Here is a 16619-nt window from a genome sequence, read left to right as displayed (position 1 = left end):
AAGATCCCACATGCCGCGGAGCAGCTGGGCCCGTGAGTCATGGCCGCTGAGCCTGCGCGTCCGAAGCCTGTGCTCCGCGACGGGAGAGGCCGCAGAAGTGAGAGGCCCGCTTACCGCTAAAAAAAAAGAACTCCTTGGTTAATTAGGCAGCATTTGACATTTATTCATCTAAATGAGAACGAGGGAGGAAGATGAGTGAAGGAGGATTCCCAGGCAGAGTGCTTTACTTTGGGACAGGAGAGGAGAAGCAGATTGGTGTTGTGGGAGGGGTCGCCGGGCAGAGGGAACTCATTTAGCTTTGGACATGCTGAATGAGCTATTTGGTAAGACATCCATGTGAAACGTTGCATGTACAGATTTGAAGCTCAGAAATAGGTTTAAAGCCCCCAAAATGAATTGTGATGGAGATAATAATACACTTTCAGTTTATCTCAGATTTTTGCCCCACGTTGCCAAGTGGTGCAGTTACTGCTTTACATATGCCACCTTTCCCTTCATTTACTTACTCTTATATTAAAGGTTAAATGGTTAGTCTTTGTTTAGTAGCAAGTATTGCATGAGGGAATTCAGGGATCCTTAATCTAGAATCCATAGACCTCTCCTAAAGCATCCATGGATGGAATTCGAGGTTCTTAAACTTGGGTGACAAAAGTGAATCTTTTCTGTAACCTTTAGCTGAAATTCAGCATTTTCTTTAATTATGAACACAGTGAATAATCCACAGTTATTAGCAGTAGCTGTGAATTTTTTATTACCAATAGAAATCACAAATATTATCTTAGAATGCAGTTGTTATTTATCTCTAAATACCATTTATGCTCATTACTACTTTAAAATTACTGCTGCTAGATCTTATTTAATATATTAATAAAATGCATATGTTAGTGAATCATACTTTTTTAAAAAAGGTTATGACTGTATTTCAGTATAATTTTGGTTTCTTTTAATACTATGTATTTTATTTTATGCTTTTAAAATATTATTCTGAGAAAATGTCATAGGCTTCACCAGACTGACTGCCAGAGGGACCCACAACACACACAAGAAAGGTTAAGAAATCTTAGCTAAATGGAAAAGTAAGGAATGTAGTGTTTCACCCCAAGCTATAAAAAGTAAATATATCTATAATCTATATTGCTTTTGCTTTTACAGAACTTCAAACATAAAACTCGACAAGATAATGAAAGAATTGGATGAAGAGGTACTTTTTGTTTTCTAATCAGAAGTTTTCCTTTTTGAGACTTTTTCCCTCTTTCAGATTGTTTTCTGAGAAAATTATATTTGAACTTTATAGGTTGCAATACAGAACAGGACCAAAGAATTATGATGAAAGCCTCACTTTGGAGCTGCAGGTTCAAGTGAAATTAGATTATACTTTAGTTTCTTTGATGTGGTTTTATTCTAGAACCATGTTGAAATTTTAGTACATAAATTTCAGTTCAGTGCTTCTTAATAGTTGAAAGGTGAGAAAGGAGCAACAGATCAGAAATTGAATCTGGAACTGTAGCAGAAAGAGACAGACAAATTCAATTATTAAGAACCACTGAACTGAAATTTATGTACTAAAATTTCAACATGGTTCTAGAATATGGGTAAACACACTACACTCTCCTTCTCCTCAAGTTTTTTTATGTTACAGTTGACAGTTGAAGCAGAAATTACAGCATTGTCTAATGTGGTTCTCCATGTATATAGAAGAAATTTTTAAGACAATTATAAATGGGTATAAAGGGAGGTAAGGTTTTACACTTTAATCAAACTGGTAATGTGCCAACACTAGTAATATAATGTAATACCTAGAGCAGCCACTGATAAAAATTATACAAAGCGATACACTTAAAAACACTAGTAAATCAAATAGAATTCCAAAAAATGTTCAAGTAACCTACAGAAAGACAAGAAAGAAAACATGGGACAGAACAAAATGGGAGGCTTAACTCTTAACATATCAGTAATTATATTAAATGTAAATTAAATGCAACATCAATTAAGATAGAGTAGATTTTTAAAAATTACCTACCTGTATGCTGTCCACCAGAAACTCTCTTCAAATGTAACAATATAGCCAAGTTAAAAGTAACAAGATGGAAAAATACATCATGTAAGCATTAGCAGAAAGAAGGCAGCAATGGCAATATTGATATCAGGTAAAGTAGACTTTAGGACAAAGAAAATTACCAGGGGCAGAGGGACATTGCAGAATGACAAAAATGTCAATCTTCTGAGAAGACATAACATTCCTAAATTTGTATTTATCAAACAGAAGAGCTACAAAATATGTGAAGCAAAAGCTGATAAAACTGAAAGGAGAAGTAGACAAATCTGCGATTACTGTTGGAGACTTTTTAAATACCACTCTCTAGACAGAGGATCAGCAAACATATAGGAGAACTCAGCCACACCATCAGCCAATAGGATCTATTCAACATTTGTAGAACCCTCCACCCAGCAACAGCAAAGGACACATGTTTTTCAAGCACTCAAGAAACACACACCAAGATAGACCACATCCTAAGCAAACTTCTCCATATTTCAAAGAATTAAAATCATACAGACTGTTCTCTGACCAAAATGTGACCAAACCAGAATGAATAACAGAAAAGTATCAGGCAAATCTACAAACACGTGGAAACTAAACAACACAGTTCTAAATAATCCATAGGGCAAAAAGTCTCAAGGGGAATGAAAAAATACGTTGGAATGTTAATTATATCTCATAAAGTTATTTTTCAAAGTTATGGATCTTCATCTTTTAAAAATATTTGAACAATGAAAATGAAAATAAAACATCAAAATTTGTGGGATGCAGCTAACATAGTGCTCTAAGGGAAATGTATACACTAAATGTTTACATTAGAAAAGATGAGAAGTTTCAAATCAGTTATCTAAGCTCCTATCTCAGGAACCTAGGAAAAGAAGAGCAAAATAAACCCAAAGCAAGGAGAAGGAAGGAAAAATAAAGAACAGAAATCAGTGGAATTGAAAACAGAAAAATAATAGAGAAAATCAGTGATAATAAAAACCCAGCTGTTTGGAAAGATCAACAAAATTGACAGTCCTCTAGCAAGATTGTCAAAGGAAAGAAAGGACACAAATGATCAGTATCAGGAATAAAACAGAGCATATTCCTACAGACTCTACAGATATAAAAAAAAGAAAAATTCTTAAGGAAATACTATAAACAGTTCCAAACAAGTAAGTGTAATATTTAGGTGAAATGGACTAATTCCTCCAAAAATACAAACTTCCACAACTCACACAATGTGAAATACATTATTTGAATAGCCCTATATAACTATTAAAGTGAATTCATAATTTAAAAGCTCCCCCAAAAATTAATCTTCAGGACAGATGGTTTTACTAGAGAATTCTACCCAGTGTTTTTTTAAGATTTTTTGTTTTTGTTTTTGTTGATGTGGACCATTTTTAAAGTCTTTATTGAATTTGTTACAATATTGCTTCTGTTTTATGTTTTTGTTTTTTGTCCCCAAGGCATGTGGGATCTTAGCTCCCTGACCAGGGATCGAACCCTGCACCCCCTGCATTGGAAGGGGAAGTCTTAACCACTGGACTGCCAGGGAAGTCCCTACCAAGTGTTTTAAGAAGAATTAACACCAATTCTACACTCTCTCTTCTAGAAAATATAAAAGAAGGGAACATTCCCCAGTGAATTTTATGAGGCTAGAATTACCAAGATACCAAAATCTAGCAAAGACAGTACTACAAAGAAAACTATGGATCCATATCCTTCAATCATGGCCAGATGATTTCTGACCAAGGTGCAAAAGCAATTCAGTGGAGGAAGGATAGTCTTTTTAGCAAGTGGTGCTGGAGCAATTAGGTATTCATAGGCCAAGATATGGACCTCAACCTCCGTCTCACATCTTATGCAAATATTAACTTAAAACAGACCATAGATTTAAATAGGGACATAAAAAATATAAAACTTCTAGGGAAAAAATAGGGGAAAGTCCTTGGGACCTGCAGCTTGGTAAAGAGTTACACATTACACCACAACTATGATCCATATAAGGAAAAAAATTCAATAAATTGGACTTCATCAAAACTTGGTCTGTGAAAGACCCTGATAAGAGGATGAAGAAGCTGTAGACTGGGAAAATGAACTGTTGTTACACACAGCAACTTGGATGGATCTCAAGGATATTTTGTTGAATGTAAAAAAGCTAATCTCAAAAGGTCCATACTGTATGATTCCATTAATATAACATTTTCAAAATGGCAAAATTATACAGATGGAGGACCTCCTGTCATTGGTTGCCAGGGATATAGGTGGTGGGAGAAGTGAGGGATGCATGTGGCTATAAGTAGTGGCTGGAATGAGATCATTGTGCTGATGGAACAGTTCTGTGTCTTGATTGTGGTGGTGGTTACGTGAATCTACATATGAGATGAAATGACATCGAACTACACATGCTTTATACCAATATCAATTTCCTGATTTATCGTACCATTGTTAATAATGTAACTATTAGGGGAAACTGACTGGTAGGGTACATGTACTGTCTTTGCAACTTCTGAAATGTAGAATTTTAAATTTCAAAATGAAAAAATAAAAGTTAGAAAGATAAAATCTTACAATTGGGAAGATTTTGGATAATCTCTGTCAAATTTTACTAAATCTCTCTGACAGCATCTTACTTAAAAGATGGATTTCACTTAAAAATGGAAAAGCCCAGAAAAACACACACTATAAAGGAGGTTTGTCCAGTGTGGAGTCTTAAAGATAAAAATGAAGCATCAAAAGCAGAATATGCTGATAGTGGTAACTCAGAAACAGAAGATAAATTTTTTTAAGTTGTGGAATTTGGAGTATTTTTTTTCTTTAACCCTCCCCTCCTCTTAGTTTCATTTTCTAAAGTAAATATTTCTTTCATTACTTTTTAATATGCATTAGTAGGTACATACATAGAACATCTTAGGAAAGGTAAGTTGTTACAGAGATAGGGAGGGGATTAAGGGAGACCTCATACAGGGACTGGTGAACTTACTACAAACACTGTAACCTTTGGTATCATTTGAGTTTTGCACCATTTAAGTATCAAATATGTAGTTATTATCTGATTCCTTTCATATTTCATGTATTAAACTTTAGGAGTGTAAATAAACCAAAATATTGGTAATATAATACAATGTGTTCATCTTAATGTGTTCGAATACAGTGTGTTCGACCTTCAGTATGACAAGATTCATAGGGTTTTTTATACTCAAGGATTTTTTTTTTAAATCTCTGAAAATTTTGTATGTCTAGTTAAAATAAGGGGATTCTCACTGTTTTCTTCTAAGGCAAGCTAATTCTACTATTAGAAAGTTGTTGTTGTTAGGAAGTATTATCTGATTTTGAAACCAAAATATCTATCTTAAGTAATTGTGTACTTTTTAAAAAAAGAACAGAGTATTCCCTTGAATAAATGAGGAGTATTAATTGTAGTGGTAACTTTTCTCATAATTTCAGGGGAATCAAAGAAGAAACCTAGAGTCTACAGTGTCTCAGATTGAGAAGGAGAAAATGTTGCTACAGCATAGAATTAATGAGTACCAAAGAAAAGCAGAACAGGAAAATGAGAAGAGGAGGAATGTAGAAAATGAAGGTAAATTGTTACTTCCTTTGAAAAACACTGGAATTTCTAACACTATCTTGAGGTCTTCGTCTTGAGGTTGTTTTAAATTTAGTGCCTGTTATATATTTTTGAAGCCACAGTCCTAAGACACCTCATTAGCTAAATACCTATGCCCCAAATTTATTTATAACATATTAAATTCAGTAGTAATGTTTTAGCTAGAGTAGTGATTTTTATCCTTGTGTGTATATTGGAATTTCTTGGGAAACTTCAAAGAAAACTAATGCCTAAACTTCAGAAATTCTAATTTAATTGATCTAGACATGTAGACTGGGCATTGGTATTTTTAATAAGCTCTCTAGGCACTTCTAGCAAGTAGCCACATTTTAGAACAACAAGACTAGAATTTTTGATATTAGTGTTACAAATTTAAAATAGCTTCTACATCCTTTGATCCAGTGATTTCACTTCTAGAAATTTATTTCACATACACTTGTGCACATGCATACTGATATAGAAACAAAGCTATTCATTTTAGAATTGTTTAAAATGGCAAAAATTATAAACAATGTAAATGTAATCAGTGGTATAATAAATGTTAGTATATATGGTACAATAATATGCATTTTATAAAAGAATAAAGTATCTCTTGGGCTTCCCTGGTGGCGCAGTGGTTAAGAATCTGCCTGCCAATGCAGGGGACATGTGTTCAAGCCCTGGTCTGGGAAGATCCCACATGCCGCGGAGCAACTAAGCCCGTGAGCCACAACTACTGAGCCCACGTGCCGCAACTACTGAAGCCCACGCTCGTGCCCTGCAACAAGAGAAGCCACCGCAATGAGAAGCCCGTGCACCACAACGAAGAGTAGCCCAACTAGAGAAAAGCCCTCGCGCAACAATGAAGACCGAACGCAGCAAAAAAAAATAATAATAATAATTAATTAATTAATTTTTTAAAAAATTAAAATTATTTTTTAAAAAAGAATAAAGTACCTCTTTATAAACTGTTATAAAAGAATCTCTAAAATGTATATTTACCAAAAAAAAATACAGATTGTTTAAAACAAGATTGCTTATCTATATATGTTTAAGTGTGTGTGTGTGCATGTGTGTATATAGATATGCATGTGAAAACATATATATATATTTGTGTTTTTATATATTAGGGTATGGATACACAGACTATCTTAGGAAGGATATGCAAGAAATTAGTAATAGTTGTTGCTGGGGAGGAGAGCCAGAGGGGCTGGGAGACAACGTGGAGGGAGAAAGACTCATGCTATACTATACACCATTTGGTACATTTTGAATTTTGAAGCATTTTATTTATTTAGTTAGTTAGTTAGTTACATCTTTATTGGAGTATAATTGCTTTACAGTGTTGTGTTTCTGCTGTATAATAAAGTGGATCAGCTATATGTATACATATATCCCCATCTCCCCTCCCCCATGAGCCTCCTTCCCACCCTCCCTATACCATCCCTCTAGGTCATCAGAAAGCATCGAGCTGATCTCCCTGTGCTATGTGGCTGCTTCCCACTAGCTATCCATACAGTGTATATATGTCAATGCTACTCTCTCCCTTCGTCCCAGCCCCACCCCACCACCCCACTCTGTGTCCTCAAGTCCATTCTGTATGTCTGCGTCTTTATTCCTGCCCTGCCACTAGTTGAACCATTTTAAAAATAATTGAACTAATCAAAGATTTGTACTATTCAAAAATAGATAATATTAAAATTAGCTTTATATCATTTCACTAATAGATTAACCTTTATGAAAGGAATAAAAGAATTTAAAATATTACAGCAGTGGAAACAAATCTGTTTTTGCATTCTGTACTATAAAACAGTGCTCTACTTTTTGATAAATTTAGATTGTAGGTACTTCCAAGATGGAATATGGACCTAATATAGCTGACTTCTATGGCCTAAGACCAAATTTCATTTTTTAAAAGGGATTTATATGTTTCCTCATATTCCTTCCTACATATTATTCCTTCATTTTCTAGTTTCTACATTAAAGGATCAGTTGGAAGACTTAAAGAAAGTCAGTCAGAATTCACATCTTGCTAATGAGAAGCTGGCACAATTACAAAAGCAGGTAAGTTTTTGGAGTGAGGTGTTTTTTTTTTAAATCAAAATAAGTTTGATTGTGTTTTGGTAAAATATTTTCTTGCCCTCTTTTTTAATTAGCTAGAAGAAGCCAATGACTTACTTAGGACAGAATCAGACACAGCTGTAAGATTAAGGAAGAGTCACACCGAGATGAGCAAATCAATTACTCAGCTAGAGTCCCTGAATAGAGAATTGCAGGAGAGAAATAGAATTTTGGAGAATTCCAAGTCACAAATGGACAAGGATTATTACCAGCTGCAAGCTGTATTAGAAGCTGAACGAAGAGACAGAGGTCATGATTCTGAGATGATTGGAGACCTACAAGGTAATATTTTTTCTTACTCTGGTAAAATAGACATAAAATTTACTGTTTTAGCCATTTTTAAGTATACAGTTCAGTGGCATAAAATACATTCACATTGTCATGCAACCATCACTGCTGTCCATCTCCAGAACTTTTTTTATCATTACAAACTAAAAAATCTATACCCATTAAATCTATACCCCATTTCCCACTCTCCCCAGCCCCTGGTAACCATCATTCTACTTTATGTCTCTATGAATTTGCCTACCTCATAGAAGTTATTATATGTCCTTTTGTGTCTGTCTTATTCCAGTTAGCTTAATGTCTTCAAGATTCATCCATGTTGTGGCATGTATCAGAATTTCTTTCCTCTTCAAGGTTGTATACTGTTCCATTGTATTTATACCATATATACCACATTTTGTTTATCTATCTATCAATGGAAGGTAATTTTTTAAATTTATATTTTATTTTTAATTGTAGCTAAAAACATAAAATTTACCATCTTAATTTTTAAGTGTGTAAGGTAATATATTTTTGATCATATTGTCCTCATAAAGAAAATGACCTTGGCCTCCCATGCACTGTTGGTGGGAATGTAAATTGGTGCAGCCACTCTGGAAATTGCCAAGATAGGGAAGCAACCTAAATGTCCATCAACAGATGAAAGGATAAAGAAGATGTGGTATATATATACTACAGAATATACTACTCAGCCATTAAAAAAGAATGAAATTTTCCCATATGCAGCAACATGGATGGCCTTGGAGAGCATTATGCTAAGTGAAATAAGTCAGAGAAAGACAAATACTGTATATGTGGAATCTAAAAAGTACAGCAAACTAGTGAATATAACAGAAAAGCAGGCTCACAGATATGGAGAACAAACTAGTGGTTACCAGTGGGGGGAGGGGCAATTAAGAGGTACAAACTATTAGGTATAAAATAAGCTTCAAGGATATATTGTACAACCTGGGGAATATAGCCAATATTTTATAAGAGCTGTAAATGGAGTATAACCTTTAAAAATTATGAATTACTATATAGTATACCTGTAATTTATATAATATTGTACGTCAACTATACTTCAATAAAAAAGAAAGAAAATGACCTTGCTAATACTGGAAATGGTTAGCATTATTTCTGTTTCAGGATAATTTGTATCAAATTGTAATTTCTTCACTCTCTCAGGCACCCTTGTGATGGAGATAATGTGGATATTTCCAATTTTACAGCCAGTTACTGAAAAGTTAATTTTTAATTAGTTTATTTTTTGGCTGCGTTGGGCCTTTGTTGCTGTGCGCGGGCTTTCTCTAGTTGCGGCGAGCGGGGGCTACTCTTTGTTGCATGCAGTGCACGGGCTTCTCATTGCAGTGGCTTCTCTTGTGGAGCACGGGCTCTAGGCACGCGGGCTTCAGTAGTTGCAGTGCGTGGGCTAAGTAGTTGTGGCTTGTGGGCTCTAGAGCACAGGCTCAGTAGATGTGGCATATGGGCTTAGTTGCTCTGCGGCATGTGGGATCTTCCAGAGCAGGGATTGAACCCGTGTCCCCTGCATTGGCAGGCGGATTCTTAACCACTGCGCCACCAGGGAAGTCCCTGAAAACTTAATTTTTAAAAGTGTCCAATTCACAAAAGTCTTACTCAAAGTGGAACTAACCAGGCAGAGAAGATTATCACTATTAAAACCTGGGAATTCCTCATGCATTGTTGGTAGAAATAGAAATTAAACTGCTGAAAGGGAATCCCATTGCAAATAAAGAATTCGGTACTTGGAAAGGTTAGGAATAGAGAAATCAGCAGCCTTTGTGGTATAAAAGTTTCCTTTTAGACTCACAAACTGGTCATGGTAATAAAATCATTTTGTTTTCAACAAGATTCCTGGCTTCCACTTCTCACATTTTTTTCTGTTTCTGTCAGCAACAGCATCCATACTACCTAATCAAAACAGATATGCATGGAAGTTGCCAGATCTTTCAGGGAAAAGTAGGGGGTGGGATAGTCCATTTTAACCTAAGTCACAGGATGTGAACATAGTTTGGGGTCTCATGGGGCTTGATGATTAGCTGTAATTCTGTGGAGAGAGGTCTGGGTCAGTTTTTGGACTTTGGAAACAGAAATTAGGATCTCCCATTGGTTCTTAGCTGAGGAGTGTTCTGCAATCTTATTTCTCAGGCACTAGGCTTAAAATAGATCTGAATATAACCAAGAAAGTATCCTCATTATATGTATTAGAAAAGCCTCATACTCCACTTCCTTAAATTGCTTCTCTAGGCCTCTTCATATACAGCTTATTAGCTGTGTGCAGGTCACTTCTTCTGCTTTATTTATAAACCAAGAAGATTAGGTGACCCCTATAAATTCTTTCAATTCTAAAATTCTTTAAGTCTGTGATTTTCCAGATAATGCTGAGCTTGAAATGCTTGCTTTGAAGGACGAGACCATCATTATGTGTTCATCAACAATGGTTTTAACTGACTGTTTTTTAGATATTGGTAAAGTTAAGGAAGATTCATAGCATGACCTATTGTTGCTGTTTATCCTTTTTCAATGCTTTCTTTAAGGTTTATTTTTTAATTTAAATGTGAATCAAAGTTCACACACATTAAAAAGCACAAAACTTATATGAGCCTCAACATACAAGGTGCATTGTGGTAAAACATGCACACACGCAAACGTAAAATTTTTACGTTGATTTTTTTTTAGTTCTTAAGACATTTCAGATCCATCAGGTATAAATTTCTTATAGTTTGGGAAGCTAACCTTGTGGCACAGTAACAATTGTTTCCTAGTTGAATGCTCTCCATGTACACTATTGAGCAGAAGCTTCTTCATGTGTGTGGGAAGTGACTTCCCAAATATAATTGGATAGTATATACTTTAGGTTTTGTGGGCCACATGCGAGCTCTGTTACATATTCTTCTTTTTTGCTTTTTACAACCCTTTAAAAATGAAAAAAACATTCTTAGCTTCATGTCTATAGAGAAATAGGCTGAGGGAATAGTATATCATAGTGTAATGCATGTTTGTTTTTAACTGTTACATGGGCATTTGGAAATTGTATAAGTTTTTTACTTGGTATGTTTTTGGATTTGACTTTTGGAAGAAAAACAATAGATCCATTTTCTAATCTAACCAGTTTTCTAAGACTCCATTTATTCTTTGTGTCTTTGATTTGCCAAATTTTGAAACATATTTTAAAAGTTAACACTATGACTAGTCTTTTTTCTCATAGCCCCCTTGTATTTCTAACAGCTTTTTTTATATTGTTTTATTGAGGTGAAATTCATATAACATAAGGTTAACCATTTAAAAGTGTACAATTCAGTGGCATTCAGTACATTCACAGTGTTGTACAACCACCTTGTCTATCTAGTTCCAAAACATTTTCTTTAACCCTTGTACCCATTAAGCTTTCCTTCCCTATATGCCCCTCTACCTAGCCCCTAGCAACCACCAATCTGTTTTATATTTCTGAATTTACTTGTTTTGGATATTTCATATAAATGACATCATACAATATGTGACCTTTTGTATCAGGCTTCTTTCACTTAGCATATTTTTAAGATTGATGTTCTACCGTGTATCAGTACTTGATTCATTTATGGCTGACTAATATTCTGTTGAATGTATACACCACATTTTGTTTAGCTGTTCATCTGTTGATGGACATTTGAGTTGTTTCCACCTTTTGGCTGTTGTGAATAACTCTGCTATGAAATTCATGTACAAGTATTTATTGGAATACTTGTTTTCAGATCTTTTGGATATCTAGGTGTAGAATTGCTGGGTCATGTGCTAATGCTGTGTTTAACTTTTGAGGCACTTCCAGACTATTTTCCACAATGGCTGCATCATTTTATGTTCCCACCAGCATTGTGCAAGGGTTTCAGTTTTTCGACATCCTTGCTAGTACTTGATATTTAACTGTTTTTGGTTATAACCACCCTAGTGGGTATGAAGTGGAGTCCCACTGTGGGTTTGACTAATTTCCCTAATGAGTAATGAGGTTGAGCATCTTTTCATGTGCTTATTGGCCATTTGTATATCCTTTTTGGAAAAATGTCTGCTCATGTCCTTTGTCCATTTTTTAATTGGGTCTTTTGTCTTTTTGTTGTTGACTTTTAAGAGTCTGGATACTAGACCTTATCAGGTGTGTGATTTGCTAATATTTACACCCCTTCTGTAGTTTGTCTTTTCACTTTTCTTCATAATGTCCTTTGATGTACAAAAGTTAATTTTGATGAAGTCCAGTTTAATATATGTTGCTTATGCTTTTGGTGTCATATCATAATACATTGCCAAATTGAGGATCATGAAGGTTTACCCCTATGTCTTCTTCTAAAAGTTGTATGGTTTTAGCATTTATATTTAGGTCTCTGACTAACTTGAGTTAATTTTTGTATATGGTATGATGTGTAGCAGTCCAATTTCATTCTTTTACCTGTGGATATCTGGTTGTCCCAGTACCATTTGTTGAAGAGACTACTTTTTCCCCCACTGAATGGTCTTGGCATCCTTGTTGAAAATCAATTGGCTATAGGTATACAGTTTTGTTTCTAGATTCTCAATTCTGTTCAGTTGGTCTATATGTCTGTTCTTAGATCAGTACCACACTGTTTTGGTGTTTCAAAACAGCAAGTTTTGAAATTGGAAGTTTGAGTTCTTCAGCTTTGTTGTTCTTTTTCAATGCTGTTTTAGATATTCCAGTCTGCAATATGAATCTGAGGATCTGCTTTTCCATATCTGCATAAAATATCATTGGAGTTTTTATAGGGATTGCATTGAATCTATAGATTGCTTTGGGTAGTATTGCCATCCTAACATATTAAGCCTTCTAATCCATGAACACAGGATATATTTCAGTTTATTTTGGTATTTAAAAAATACATTTCAGCTTTTTTTTTTTTTTTTTTTTTTTTTTTTTTTAGTTTCAGTGTACAAGTCTTATACCTCCTTGGTTAAATTATTCCTAGGTATTTTGTTCTTTTTGATGCTGTTATAAATGGAATTGTCTTAGTTTTCCTTTTGTATTGTTTATTAAGTATGATGTTAGCTGTGGATATTTCATAATACCCTGCTTTTGTATATTTTTAATGCAGCATTGTTTGGTGTGTTAAGGTTTTATGACTTCTGTATCTTCTTACTGGATTAAAATTGTATTATAGATGATATTAAATATATCTGACCTTGAGGGATTTTTCCCTTAATCTGCACTTTCCTGTTGTATCTTGCCCATTTATTTATTTGTTTGTTTATATATATAAAATTTTTATTTATTTATATTTTTGGCTGCATTGGGTCTTCATTGCTGTGTGTGGGCTTTCTCTAGTTGCGGCGAGCGGGGGCTACTCTTCCTTGTGGCACGCGGGCTTCTCATTGCGGTGGCTTCTTTTGTTGTGGAGCACGGGCTTTAGGCACACAGGCTTCAGTAGTTGTGGCGCATGGGCTCAGTAGTTGTGGCTTGCAGGCTGTAGAGCGCAGGTTCAGTAGTTGTGGCGCACAGGCTTAGTTGCTCTGAAGCATGTGGGATCTTCCCGGAGCAGGGATTGAACCCATGTCCCCTGCATTGGCAGGCAGATTCTTAACCACTGCACCACGAGGGAAGTCCCCATTCCTTTATTTTTAATTTTTATATATAGTTGATGGGCCTCAAATTTAGATAGTAGATTTCATATTTGGGGATTTTAACATATTTAGATTTTTCACAGTGAGTTTTGTTTTTGTTTTTGAGAGTAACATATCTGTACATATTAAAATAAATAAAATATATGTATCTGGAAAAATTTTCACAGCATGAACACACTCATATAGAAACTGAATATTACCAGCAGCCCAGAAGTTCCCTTGTACTTCCACTTAGTCACTAACCCCTTTTCCCCGAAGTAATCACTGTTCTGACTTCTAACACATAAGTTAGTTTTGCTTGTTTTTGAACTTTTATATATGGAATCATGCAGAAAACACTCCTTTGTTTCTGGTTTATTTCATTCAACATTGTTTGCGAGGTTCATCTGTATTGTTGTATATGGCAGTAGTTTGTTCTTCTTGCTGTGTAGTACTCCATGTATTTTGTATGACCACTGCAATTTATCAGTTATTTTGTGATGATGTCTTTTAAATCAGGTATTCTGATTGTTTCCATTCGGGGATTATTGTGAATAATGCTGATATGAACTTTCTTATACATATTAGGCAGATTCTTAACCACTGCACCACGAGGGAAGTCCCCATTCCTTTATTTTTAATTTTTATATATAGTTGATGGGCCTCAAATTTAGATAGTAGATTTCATATTTGGGGATTTTAACATATTTAGATTTTTCACAGTGAGTTTTGTTTTTGTTTTTGAGAGTAACATATCTGTACATATTAAAATAAATAAAATATATGTATCTGGAAAAATTTTCACAGCATGAACACACTCATATAGAAACTGAATATTACCAGCAGCCCAGAAGTTCCCTTGTACTTCCACTTAGTCACTAACCCCTTTTCCCCGAAGTAATCACTGTTCTGACTTCTAACACATAAGTTAGTTTTGCTTGTTTTTGAACTTTTATATATGGAATCATGCAGAAAACACTCCTTTGTTTCTGGTTTATTTCATTCAACATTGTTTGCGAGGTTCATCTGTATTGTTGTATATGGCAGTAGTTTGTTCTTCTTGCTGTGTAGTACTCCATGTATTTTGTATGACCACTGCAATTTATCAGTTATTTTGTGATGATGTCTTTTAAATCAGGTATTCTGATTGTTTCCATTCGGGGATTATTGTGAATAATGCTGATATGAACTTTCTTATACATATTCTTTGGTAATCATACATATGCTTCCTTTTGGTATATACCTAGAAATGGCAGAGCCATAGAGTATATTTAGCTTTAGTAAATACACCCAAGTATTTCAAGCAGCAGTTTACATTCACCAGCAATGTATGAGAGTTCTGGTTATTCCACTGCCTCCTCAAGGATAGTACTCAACGCCACTGAGTTTTGTCAGTCTTACTGTTTTAGCCATTCAGGTGGTGCCTGATGGTATTTCCTTAGGGGTTAGTTTCCATTTCCCTGGTGTCCGAGGTTGAGCAACTTTTCACATGTTTATTGGCAATTTGTGATATGCTCTTCAAGTCTTTTGCCCCCCACTTTTCTTATTGGATTGTTTGCTTTTTTTCTTGTTGGTTTGTGGAAGTCCTAGATATTAGTCCCTTATCAAATTTATGTACCATAATTATCTTCTTCCACTCTGTGGTTTTCCTTTTCACTCTTAAATGTTGTCTGCCAATGAACAGGAGGTCTTACTTTTCTTATTTTTAATGTAGTCCTATTTTTTTTTCTTTTGTGGTCAGTGCTGTTTAGTGTGGCCTGTTGAATTCTTTGATTAAATCATGAGGATATTATTCCCTGTTTTCCTCTAGAAGCTTTATTGTTTTGATCTGCTTAGGTTATGATCCCTGATATTTTGGTTCTTATTCCTTCCACTGTATATATATATATATATATATATATATATATATATATTTTATTTTAATATGAAGCTTTTTTGCTTTTACGTATTGTACAGACAAGTTATAGTTTCTTCCTAGCATTTTTAAAAAATACAGTAAATGAGGAAAATAAAATATATTTAACATTCCTTTTATAAAGTTACTAGGACTCTAATGAATTCAACCCATATATTTTCATTACTTTGTCTTCTTGGGAGTTGGTTTATATGAACAACTTCTACACAAAAATTCAGTTTAACCTGAGTATACTATCTTTCTACAGATTTTAAAAACCTATTATTTATTATAAATACAGGAAGAAGCATTTTTTAAGTAGCACTTTAACATTTAAACATCTTGCCATGTTTGCTTTATCTCTCTCCATACAAACACACACATTCTCTGTATTTTTGCTCAACCATTTGAAAGAAACTAGCAGATGTTTCTTTCTCCTATATGAAAATATTCCTATGTGAACAGAATGCCATATTGCGTGTGTGTGTAAATAAAATCGCTTCATTGCTCTCTAGATCCTAGAACTAGCCTACCAGACAAGCCTTATCACGTGCCAAAGATTTAATATTCATTTGTTCATTAAAGAACTACTTCAGAAACAGTAAAATATAGCAGGCAGGTTGAGTGCCTTGAAGACTTTGGCAAGTACTGCAAGTTAAACACTAAACTTTAAGACGTACAAATTTTTTCCGGGTCTTTTAGGGTGCCTTATTCATTTCCCCTTCAAATCTTAGGCCACATTGAATCACAAAATAAAAAAATAGGTTTTTACTTTTGAACTAGACAATATAATTATATTCATATATGTTAGATTCTGCATGTATTAAATTTTGTTTATTAAGTACTTATGCATTAAAAATGTAAAACCTAAAGCATATCTTAATGAGTAGAGTTTCTAAATATGTGAGTTGCTACCATTGCATGACATGAGCATCAGGTAGGTTAAAACTAAGCTTTGTTAGAGCACTTGAATTCCTTAAAACTTAGTTTCTTTAGTAATGGAGTTTTTCTTCATTAAGTTTAAGAGTAATTAAACACTTTTCAGAATGTCTGATACATTAAAAAGCACTTAAATACTTGCCTTAATCAACATGGGGAAAAGAGCACTCGGTTAGGACTCAGAT

The 16619-nt window shown here is 34.5% G+C and overlaps 1 protein-coding gene across 1 annotated transcript in view; it reads left to right on the top strand.

The window, feature by feature from the left end:
- The window catches only part of ROCK1 (Rho associated coiled-coil containing protein kinase 1), a 151807-nt gene that overhangs the window by 99862 nt on the left and 35326 nt on the right, over window positions 1-16619 (top strand). Inside the window, exons 13-16 of the mRNA XM_024120556.3 lie at window positions 1153-1201; window positions 5474-5609; window positions 7588-7679; window positions 7772-8018. Coding sequence (XP_023976324.1) covers window positions 1153-1201; window positions 5474-5609; window positions 7588-7679; window positions 7772-8018 — 524 coding nt within the window. The remainder of the gene's footprint in view (window positions 1-1152; window positions 1202-5473; window positions 5610-7587; window positions 7680-7771; window positions 8019-16619) is intronic.

Source organism: Physeter macrocephalus, chromosome 19 (genome assembly GCF_002837175.3).
Source record: "Physeter macrocephalus isolate SW-GA chromosome 19, ASM283717v5, whole genome shotgun sequence".
In the NCBI taxonomy this organism is placed as follows: Eukaryota; Metazoa; Chordata; class Mammalia; order Artiodactyla; family Physeteridae; genus Physeter; species Physeter macrocephalus.
This window is presented reverse-complemented; position numbering and strand designations above follow the sequence as displayed.